Genomic DNA, 12183 nt, shown 5'->3' on the forward strand with positions numbered 1-12183 from the left:
ATTAATACATTTGAGTACTGCATCAAATCACCAAAGCAACGTTATATATAACTATTCATTTCTATAGATTTGTCCCTAACTTTATATTCATACCAGAGTGATTCTTACTAAGAAGAATTTAAGAAAAATGAATACTCTTTCCCCAAAAATAAATGCTGATATAATGCCCTGGTATGGATGGTGTACACAACACATGCATATATATCCCTACTGGGATTAGGACAATTATCAGTTTTACTGCCATACTGTACATGCATTTTGCAATGTTACATATTTACATATGCAGGGTTTGTATGGCTAATGTGATGGTTTTATGTTGAGCAGAGAGTGGCTCTGCCCTGTAACCCTCACACACAGAACAGCTGATGCTTTTTAATTGCCTTTCTTGGGTAAAATTCACATAAATTACATGAATAAGTAACCCCTAGACTAAACTGCATAAGTAACTCTCCTATAAAATAAAAGACTAAAAGCTGAGCAACTCTTGTAAATGTTACAATGATCAGCACCTGACAGACGGCACAAACTAAAACTCACCATGCCAACAGAAAGGCTTTAACCCTTCATTTGACAGAGTGTGGAACAACAATACATTTAATTCCAATCTAACCATAGCAAAGTACTCTTGTGTATTCCCCCCCACACATTTTACATGTTTCTATGCATCACCCATGGTGCATATTATTTCTCAGTTCTTACTTAGCAACTCTATTAATCCTAGCATCCGCATTGCTCTCTTATGGGCAAGTATGAAAGATATCATGTGCTTTTGCCAAAGATCTCTTTCTCAGCAGTGTGTGTCAGTGCAGCAGCATGCTGGAGAGATGCAGAGCGTGAGCAGTGAATTCCTCATTAGCTCAATACTCAGAACATAAAGAAGGGTCCTGAAGACTGATGTCACATTTTGCAGCATCCCACATCCTAAACTAAATGGAGATTTTTTTTGTCCTTGGGGATTTGCTTGTGATTAAATGCTTCTCCAGTTGTCTGTTCAGCATTTCATAGTCCAGAGGGTGTTGAAGGCAAATCTTGCCCTATGCTTTCATTGATTTAAAAAAAGCAGCAACCTCTATCAAGACAGCATTAGTGAGTGGACAGGACAAGTCTAGGTAAAATGAGGGCAAGTCTTTTCTGTTGATTAAAAAAGGAACTTGCATCGTTTAGCATGACATACCTGACAGTTACTTCCAGGACTGGGCTGTCCTAAATGCTTCTTGGTACACTCCTCTTAACCTCTGTCCTGCATAAGACAAAAAGTAATATATCTGCCAATACCCAGCAATCATCCAGGCTTGAACTCTATCAGGGCTCTGTGATCTTTAAACCAAGTGTTGGAACTGAAAGCCAGGATCGCTGCCAGGAGTCATGCAAGTCTCAATAGCCTGCACAGAACATAACTTGAAGAGCCGGAATGGGGATGACAGACACAGCAAGCAGAACTCAAGTGGCCCCAATGTAGTAAATGCTGCCAGAGCCAGGTTCCGCACTGTAGCCATCATTGCGCGCAGTTTGGGAACATTTACCCCGCAACACCATATATCTTTAAAGGAATCAACTGCAAAGCAAACTGGCATGAAATATAGGTATGATATCTCACCTCACACCTACATATAAGTTGTATAGAATTACCTTTGGTTAGATAAGGAACACGGTTATAGTTATGCATTGCTGCAACTTTTGTGACAAAACTGCATTGTGCAAATGAATATATAAATATATGGGCTATAGCTAGGTATCACTAGTTTACTTGAAAACTTCAGTGAGTTTTGTGTAATACAACCATATGATTTACTAAAGGGAATTCTGCATTTATATGCACCCAACACAACCAAAGGAAGATTCCTGGGTAACTCAAAACATTAGATTTACCAAACTACATTTACAAACAAAATCATTGCGGTTATGTTATTTGTCACTGCTATTATGTATTTGTTTTGAAAAATAGCTTTATATTTCCATTAGGATTGACTTTTTGTTTTACCTCGAGTACAATTTAGTTATACCATTCCAGCATCTAGAAGTTTTAGAAATGCACCAACTCTAAGGGGCTGATGTGATGTATCTTTGCACTTCTGACCACTTTCCTTTGTGTGTAATACATTTTGCATGTTATATAAAGGTTGTAGATGTATATATTGATAAATTCACAAATAAAAAATAATTATAATGAATTTCTCATTAGTGGAGCATCCTCTGCGGATTTCTGTTTGTACTTAGCAACTACTGCAATACAGATTCACAAAGGACTTAAAACAAACCATGAGTTTAATCCAAATGAAAGAGCCTTATAAAGATCATATAAAGTAGAACTACACACTACAACTGCAATTAGAATTCTTGATGAAATAATAAAAGTTGTTACTTCAACCTAAGGACAAAAGAGTTATTAATATCCACACATCACTGCATGCTGTTTAGAATGTTGTGCATTGCATAGCTTTAATGTATCCAGAATTTGTTCAGTAAATTATGTTGAAACAATTAATGTGCCCAATGTAATTTGACTTTATTGATTGATTCTAATTGAAAAAAGTAAAATAAAGCTACTGTGTTGGTCATAAACCAGAGGCGGAAGTTATTGATTACTGTTAGGTGCTTGCTATAAATAAGCCATATTCCTTAAACAGGTTTTGCAAAACAACTGCAATGATTTATATCATGTCAAGTTTACCATACTGGAAACTGGTCAGGCATTTGTGCGAGTGACTGTGGCATTAGCAAAGGATAGTGTGTGCATGTATATAGTGTGTATTGTTATTATTAATACTAATATTATTATTTGTATAGCAAATTCAGTAGCAGCAGAAAAAAATAATATATATATATATATATATATATATATATATGTGTGTGTGTGTGTGTATATATATATATATATATATATATATATATATATATATATAAAATACACACACATATATATATATTATAAAAATAATATAATCCTTAATTCATCTTTTTATATATATCTATATATATCTCAGAGCTCAGTAATACACGCAGATGTAAGATGTATATAAATGTGCACCTATATGTATGCTATTTTACTTTACATGAGACTGTGGAATGTATTCAACAATATATATCTGACAGTATGCATTTGCTTTTTTTAAAAAAAACAAACTAAAAGGGCTTTACTTCTCTGGTAATGTTAATAATTCATAATATTTGCAGTCCTGAAATTGACAAGATGTTTTTGACTTTATATGTATAACTTTTATAAAGTCTCTGAATCTTGCATTTACACATAGACCCAACATAGAAATAGAATAATCCACAGGGCAGGAAAAAGATCATTGTGTTTTACTAGTAAGGTGAAGGGCGAGATAAAACATTCACAACCAGATTACGAGTGTAGTGCAAGCGATAAGGGGTATATTGTGGGTGTTTGAGCTCGTCGAGCTTATCGCTCATATTACAAGTTGAAAGTAAACACCATCGCTTGAGCGCAATCGCGATTTACGCTAGAATGATTACAGCTTCCTCAGAGCTCTGGTTAACTAAACAAAAAAGTGTGACAAAACACATCAAAAATACATTACAAAGTACAGCTACACTCATATCATCATCATCTAATAAAAGATGAAGGGCTCAGGTGTTAGAAGAAAAAAAAGGCAGGCAAAGGGCTTTAACATAGATATATATATACATATACATCTCTAAAGATGTATGTGTGTATTTATATATGTCTATATATGTGTACATATGTATTTATATGTGTATATATGTATTTACAGACATACGCATATAAACACATATACATATGTATACATATAGACATATAGAGTATATATAAGTGCATTGGAGCCCTTTGCAGTTAAGTAGATGAAAACATGTAAAAACATATTTATGCAATATACATATTTAATAAAGTGTTATACTGTGTATTTACTGTAAATAAAATTCTGTTATGTGAAGAACATAGGAATGTGAAATGTGCATATTATCATGTCAGGTTAGCTCACAAGAGAATATGCAATCGGGTTTGCGCTTGAGTAGGATGTTAGGGTTTTTTCCCACTTTTTTTTCTCCATTGACTTCTATTATGGGAACATGTGAACGTGCATGCGATATTCTAAGTTTGGCTTCTTGCACTTGTCGGGCGCAAGTGAAATTAGTTTATTTTGAACTCTTAATAGGATCAAAAACCGATGCGCGCAATAAGGTTCTAGAGCAATTAATGCTTAAACGGGAGCGTTAATTAGCACTGCACTGTAATCTGACCCACAGTTGGCCAGTGTATTGCCTCTCAAAAAGCTATGAATTATCAGCACTTGGGTGCAGCAGTTGCCATATGAAGCTATTACTTTGCTTAAACACATTGTGGTTTGTCCACTTAACAATTAAATATCACATAAAACATTTACTAATTTTACCAAATTGTTTTGAAAATAATAGTTTATGTGGCAACTGCTGTACCCAAGGGCTGATAGTTCAAAGCAGTCTCACTTGTTTCAAAGGCACTACACTGCCCAATAGTACATTTTATCTGCCCCTTTACTTCTAGCAAAAGAAAGAGCGACCCTTTATTATCCGCTTCACACACTGCTTTGTGAAATATGATCTTAGCTGAGATGTTTTACAGAATGGTGTGCGAAAAGTTCAGTTTGTAGCTCCGGTATCTATGTGAGCTAATTTATTACCGTGGTACCCATCCTGTGCAGGGGGAAGTGAGCAGTGTTACCAGAGGACAGGGGCTGTGTGATTTAAGCTGCTGAGGTTTGTTGAGTCCTGCTCTTCAAATTTCTTCTAAATTGAGTTTCTCCCCTCTGCATAGTGCAGAGCTAGTAGGCACATCGGCTTGTGACTCTGGCTTTAAGCAGGCTAGTTAGGGACTCGGGAGGGAGGGACACCCCTGGCTATGTGATGTACTACATACCTATACATAAGCAGTGAAAGCACTGAATATATTTTTTTAAATAGCTTTAGATGCAAAATGTTTAATAGATGTGTATTGCATAGTTTATCTACATGTAATGATTTATTTAAAAGGAAACATATTTATTCTTCATATTGTACTGATCAGGATTGTTTCCCATATATATTAAAATATTAAGATAGTGATCAAAACACACTTTTAATCTAAGAAATAATTGTTCATGATTGGCATCAAGTGTGTGGATATTCTAATGTTATTTTAATCACAAAATGCTATCTTTTGTGTCTAGAAATTTCCTGTAACAATAGCAAAGGGTTGAATTGGGCTGCTAGGAAAAACAATTATCAGACCATGAGGCAGTCATCAGTGATAACTAATAAAATCCTGAATCAAATCATGTTTCTTATAGGTTTGTGTATGTTAATCCAGCCTGTATGCAGAAAATTATCCACAATTCCTGTATATATATTTCAGATGGACTAATTCAAACTGACTTCCTTCTAATATATAGGAATGGCTGTTGCTATGAAACCCCAAAAAAGCATTAATGAGTTTAAACGTTTTGCACATATGACTAAAGATGGGAATTTAGGCCATAGAGTTAACTAATAGTAAAGTTGTGCATGCGTTTGTTTAAATGTATATGCATAGCTTATATCAGCAATTAAGTACTGTACTGAATTGCAAAACATCTACATACAAAATAAGTATTTTAAAAAATATTTAAAACTGTTACTTGATTGATGATTTGATAATCTATTTAAAAACTCTGGTGAGTGTATTTATCTTATCTCTTTTAATTATGGCCAAAGAGGCTGTAAATGAGTGTCCACTACGCTAAGCAAGCACTATCTAGTTTGTAGCTGGTTAAGCAATTAGCAATGATTTGAAAACCTTGGTTACATAGTTTTGTTAGGGAATCTGGGACAAGCAATATTTTTACACAAATGCAAGTGTTTTGTAGGAAATGCGATGAAAATAATATATTTAAATTTTAAAATTATTTTGTTTACTTTATATAATTAAACATTTTATATTTCACTAGGTGATAAGTTTGCCCAGAGGGCAGTCTATTTAAAAAAAAGACTACAACCCCCAAAGCTAAAATTACAAAAATTAAAAAATGTAAAATTACAGAAAAAAATAAACAAAGCTATCCAAAATAAAAAAATTAAACCTAAACTAATACCCCTAGAAAAAGAAAAATATTCCCCCAAAATAAAAACACCCCCTAATCTAATACTAAACTACGAATAGCCCTTAAAAAGGCTTTTGTAGGGCATTTCCCTAAGTTAAACAGCTCGTTTATCTAAACAAAAAAACCCCACCCACCAAACCCCCAAAATAAAAAAAATTAAACTACTCATTGCCCCTAAAGGGGCATTTGTATGGGCATTGCCCTTAAAATGACATTCAACTCTTTTACTGCCCTTAAAAGGGCAATCAGCTCTTTTCCAGCCCATTAAATCCCTAATATTAGAAATAAAAAAAATAAAAAATAAAAAAAATCCTAACACTGAGCCCCAAATAGGTACTCACTGTACCTGAAGTCAGGCGGAGATCTTCTTCCAGGCGGCTCCATTATCTTCTATCTTCATCTTGGACGAAGGTGGCTACGGCAGCAGCGGTCCTCGGTAGCATGGAGGCTCCTCTTCATCCGATGTCCGTCATACACTAAATATTGAATGCAAGGTACCACAATCAATTTGGGGTACCTTGCATTCCTATTGGCTGAAATTTTGAAATCAGCCAATAGGATTAAAGCTACTGAAATCCTATTGGCTGTTTAAATCAAATTTCATATGGGGTACCTTGCATTCAATCTTCAGTGTGCGACAGACGATAGCACAGAGGAGCCTCTACGCCGATGAGGACCGCTGCCTGCCAAGGACCGTCACTGAGGATCCATGCATCGGGGAAGCCAGCTCCACACTGCCTTTGCTTCAGATGAAGATAGAAGATGATGAGTCGCCTGGAAGAAGACCTTCCCCGCTGGACTTGATTTTTTTTTAATATTAGGGATTTAATGGGCTGTAAAAGAGCTGATTGCCCTTTTAAGGACAGCAAAATATCTGAATGCCCTTTTAAGGGCAATGCCCATACAAATGCCCCTTTAGGGGCAATGGGAACTTTAGTTTTTTTTTGTTTTGTTTTTTGGGGGGGGTTTGGTGGTTGGGGGGGGTTTACTGTTAGGGGGGATTTAGTAATTTTTAAATGTAAAAGAGCTGTTTAACTTAGGGCAATGCCCTACAAAAGGCCCTTTTATGGGCTATTGGTAGTTTAGTTTAGGGGTGTTTTTATTTAGGGGTGGCTTTTTTATTTTTATAGGGATTAGGTTTAATTTTTTTATTTTTGATAATTTTGTTTATTTTTTTCTGTAATTTTAGAGTTTTTTATTTTTGTAATTTTAGATTATTGTTTTTATAATTTAATGTTAGGTTTTATTTAAGTGTAACTTAGTATTGGGGTTAATTTAGGGGGTGTTAGGTTAGGGGGCTTAGTAATTAAATGAGTTATTTGCATTGTGTGGGGTTGGTGGTTTAGGAGTTAATAGGTTAATTTGGTCTATTGCGATGTTGGGGTTTGGCGGTTTAGGGGTTAATAGGTTAATTAGGTTTATTGCGATGTTGGGGGTTGGCGGTTTAGGGGTTAATGGGTTAATTGGGTTTATTGCGATGTGGGGGTTTGTCGGTTTAGGGGTTAATAGGTTAGTTAGGTTTATTGCGATGTGAGAGGTTGGCGGTTAAGGGGTTAATATTTTAATTGTTATTTGCTGATAAGGGGTTAATTACTTTATTACCGTATTTTGTGATGTGGGGGTTTGCGGTTTAGGTGTTTGTTACTTTGTGCGGGTGGTTAGGGTTTTTTTTATACTTTGTGCGGGCGGGTAGTTTTTTTTTTGTTATACGTCATGCAGCCAGTTAAGTGTTCTTTATTTATTTCTTGCAGGCGGTTACGTGTTTTTTCGATATTTTGTGTGGGCGAGTTTTTTTTTTTTTTAAGGCTTCGGGTTTGCCTACGCAGCATCGAGGTGGATTCTTTTGGATGCATGTGCAGCCAACATTCCTTTGAGGATGCGAGCGCAACTGGCGACACAACGGACGCATTACAAATGTGATTATTGTATAGATTACTAGAATGTGTGAGAGATAGAATGTGCGTGAGAGTGTGTGTGTTAGTGTGTGAGAGAGCATTAGTGTCTTTGTGTATGTGTGTGAGAGATGGTGTGTGTGTGAGATGGTGTGTGTGTGTGAGATGGTGTGTGTGAGAGTGTGAATATCTATGTGCTAGTTTGTGTTTATGTGCTATTACACATATTGGGCTAGATTACAAGTGGAACGCTATACAGTATATCGCTTTTATGGAAGCGATATTTGCGCACCACTTTGTAATACCAGCAGGCGGAACTACAGGGGGTGCAGAGGTCGCAACTCTAAAAAAACATTGACCTGCCACTGCCTGCTCTGATATTATGTGAGTGTGATGTATTGCTTCACTAGTGTCTCTGTCTCTGACTACAGGGGTTAGTGTTTCTTTACCCATTGGTGTTTGTGTGTGTGTGTGTGTGTGTATGTGTGTATGTCTGTATGTATGTATGTGACAGTGTGTGTATTTATGCATGTGTGTGTGTGTGTATGTTTGTGGAACCAGCAAATTACAGACCTTTTTACTACAGTATGGGGGGGGGTGGGGGGTAAACAGTGTCACTATACAGTACCCCTATATACAGTACGGGGGGGCTGGACCATGTCACAGACTACTGTGGTCACTTTATAAAGTACTGGGATGGGTAGGGTTAGGCCAGCCATCTCACCGGCAGATTACAGACTGTGTCACTAACTCACTATATACAGTACTGGTGGGTTAAACAGTTCACATTTGTTTTTCTGTGTTAAATGTTAAACAAAATTTTAAAAAAAGATATGTATCAAATTCATCTTTTTTCTTTGGGGGGGGGGGTATTACAAGTTCACAGCCTCACATTTGCATCCATTCACTAGTGTAGAAAAAGTGTCATACCATTTGTTTTATTTTTCTATCAAGTGCTCATGTCATTTTTATGTTAAATGTGTGACTATCAGTATCTGACATCTGCTTTTAGCAAAGGAAATGCCAGTTATTATATTACCAGCATATTTAGATCAGGGCATAATATTTATCTTTTAAAGACAATTCATTTTTTTTTTTAAATTTTACTACTTTGTTCAACATCAATGGTTCAGAAAGAGCATACAATTTTAAGAGATTTTTCAATTTATTTCAATTTATTTGTATTTATCCTTTGTTGAAAAGCATACTTAGATAATATCAGAAGCATTAATGCTCTACTAGGAGCTAGCTGGTGATTGGTGACTACGCTCTGAAGCTGACTTTGACTATGTGTTTAACACACCACATTTATTTACAGCATGTTATGTTTATGCTTCAAAAGGATTTAAATATGTGTGTCTGGAGTATACAGATGTATGCTTGCTCCACATTTGCTCGTCAAATCTATCCTCACTTGAAGTGGAAGAGGGGCACAGTTAAATGACTGTGTATTTAACCTATTTTAAGGGGTTAAAAAAATGTTAAAATAAAACAATAAAAATGATCCAATAAAAGCATTTGACTATTTACTCTAGAATATCAATATCAAGTGCTTCTTTATTAATGTTACATAATGATATAAAAAGAAAGATGTGTGTAAAGGCAATATGACATAATATGTATTTGTATTAGATTTAAGATAATGCATGAATGGGGCTTTGTCATATCTGATACAGTTACAGAAAGTTGCTGTCTGTGGTGCTGACATACACCTTATACCTTGTGAGATATAATTACACAAAGTTTAACCATATGTAACCCCTGTGTCACCTGCACTATGTTAACAAATGTTGTCATGAGACAGAAAATCAAGGGCCTATAATAACGTTTCCCATCTGAAGGGTTTTGGCAGCTTCTAAGTAATATCAGATGGATTTCAGACTATCTAATAACACCTGCAAACTATATTTCATAAGACAGAGGCTACATTTCTGTATCTTCTGCCGTACACGGATATGACAGAATAGAACATTTCAACTCAAACGTGAAAGAAAAATATGACAAGCAACACTATTTTATGTGCCAGCTCCTGTCATCTTATTCAACTAATAAATCAGTTCCAAAAGGGCAAATTATCACTCTCAGTGGTCTATTTAAAACCCTTGGAAGAGCTGTATGATAAGCCCTACAATGCTTTGTGCAGGATTTTCAAGTTGGGATTAAAATTAGAAAATGTGGTTATCATATGGTGTTTCTGTGGCTTTGCACCTCATTAATCTCATCAATACTTTGCACTGGGAGAATTTTCCTGTGCTATTTTTATCCTTCAAAAAGATCCATAAAAAAAATAAATCACAAATCCATGTGAAAAGCTGCTTCAAATTCAACAGCCTTGACCTCTTGAAACCCCATTTGACCTCTTTGAAATGATATGGTTTCTCTGTTAACGCATTTTTCAATGTTTTTGTGTATGCACAGCTCACAAGTTAATAAACAAAGTTGTGTCCCATTTAAATAAAAAAAAAATGTTAATTTATGATTGCACTGCAGTGTTTCTAACTTAACAAAAAAATCATAAAATTACTCTAAATTACATGAAGGGTTAATTGCATATTATAGGCTGCTATTATGGATTAAGTGAATAACTTGCCTTCAAACATATTTGGCAGACATTATTACTGAATTAAATAGTTGTCATGTTTTTTGTTTTTTTATGTTTATCCAATGTTTATTTTATTTTGTTGTTATGGCACTTTTCTAATTTAAATGGCAGTTAGCATGGACTAGAAAATACAGGAAAAAATAGTTTTTTGCATAGCAAACTTCTATAGATTGGGATCTGCACAGCAGAGGTAATGCAAATGTGATCGATTTTGTTTGGTCCAAAATGAAGAATTGAATAATCATCTAAGGATGATAGATTATAACAAGTATTTCCAGACTTATTCTATTAAAAAGATTAAAAATAGTGATCATACTATAAATAGATCTGTAAAATAGTAAATCCTGCATTACCTGTTTTGGAATTTCAGGTTAGTAAGAATGTGAAATAAGGATTTGAAAGAAAATATGTTGCAAGAACTTCACATACTGTGGATAAATTAGTTTCACCTATCTGCTTAAACAAAGTGAGCGTTAAATATATATTATTTAAAAGTGGAAGTAAACCATATTCTAGGGTAGGGATGGGCGAATGTTTCGCAACATTCGAAAAACGGCACAAATTTTAACACATTTGTTCGTTGGAATCGAATTTGGAATGTTTACATAACATTCTAACATTCGATTTTCGAATGTTCGGTTTCGAATTTTACGATTACATTCGAAAATATTCTTTTCGAAAAATTCGAATTTAGATTGTAATAGTATTTCTAATGCTTTTTCTTTAAATGTAATATTCAAATTATGCAATGTTCGAATTCGAAAAATTCGAATTTAGATTGTAATAGTATTTCTAATGCTTTTTCTTTAAATGTAATATTCGAATTATGCAATACGTGTATTCGAATTCGAAAAATTTGAATTTAGATTGTAATAGTATTTCTAATGCTTTTTCTTTAAATGTAATATTCGAATTATGCAATACGTGTATTCGAATTCGAAAAATTTGAATTTAGATTTTAATAGTATTTCTAATGCTTTTTCCTTAAATGTAATATTCGAATTATGCAATATTCTATATGGAAACATTCGAAATGATATATTTGTATCTATTATGTATCAATTTACTAGATTCCCGCCCTACCACATGAACTATTGAACTTCTGAATAGTATTTGTTAAATAGAATGTTAAATTCGAAATTTTGAATGTGGACATTCGATATAATTATAAACATTCGAATTCGAAAGTGACATTCGAAAACTGTAAATAACATTCGATTTTCGAATTTTTAAGAATATTCGTTCTTATCGACATTTGGATTTAGAATTCGAATTTCGGTAATAACATTCGTTCTACATTTGAAATTCGAAAATTTACACATTCGCCCATCCCTATTCTAGGGGCACAGAAACTGAACAAGACTTTAAATTTGGACATTATCCTACCATAATATGTGGGAAATACCTTAGATAATTCAGGAGTCCAAGAGTAGACCGGCAACAGGGCAATAACCTCTGTGGTAATGGTGCACCGTGGATAAGCTGGCAACCTCCAGCTCACTCATACAGCAATACAAAGGTTTCCACAGCACCATATATCTTCATAAATATCTTTTATTGAAGCATAACAACAGCACAGGTATGCAATGTTTTGGGATCACAGTCCCTTAAT

General features: G+C 34.6%; 1 protein-coding gene across 1 annotated transcript in view; it reads left to right on the forward strand.

Annotated features, from left to right (window-relative positions):
• The first annotated feature begins 919 nt into the window (after positions 1 to 919).
• The window catches only part of KCNAB1 (potassium voltage-gated channel subfamily A regulatory beta subunit 1), a 427823-nt gene continuing 416559 nt past the window's right edge, over positions 920 to 12183 (forward strand). The window contains exon 1 of the mRNA XM_053710077.1: positions 920 to 1583. Coding sequence (XP_053566052.1) covers positions 1366 to 1583 — 218 coding nt within the window. The 5' untranslated portion in view covers positions 920 to 1365. The remainder of the gene's footprint in view (positions 1584 to 12183) is intronic.

The sequence above is a fragment of the Bombina bombina genome, chromosome 4, assembly GCF_027579735.1.
Source record: "Bombina bombina isolate aBomBom1 chromosome 4, aBomBom1.pri, whole genome shotgun sequence".
Lineage (NCBI taxonomy): Eukaryota > Metazoa > Chordata > Amphibia > Anura > Bombinatoridae > Bombina > Bombina bombina.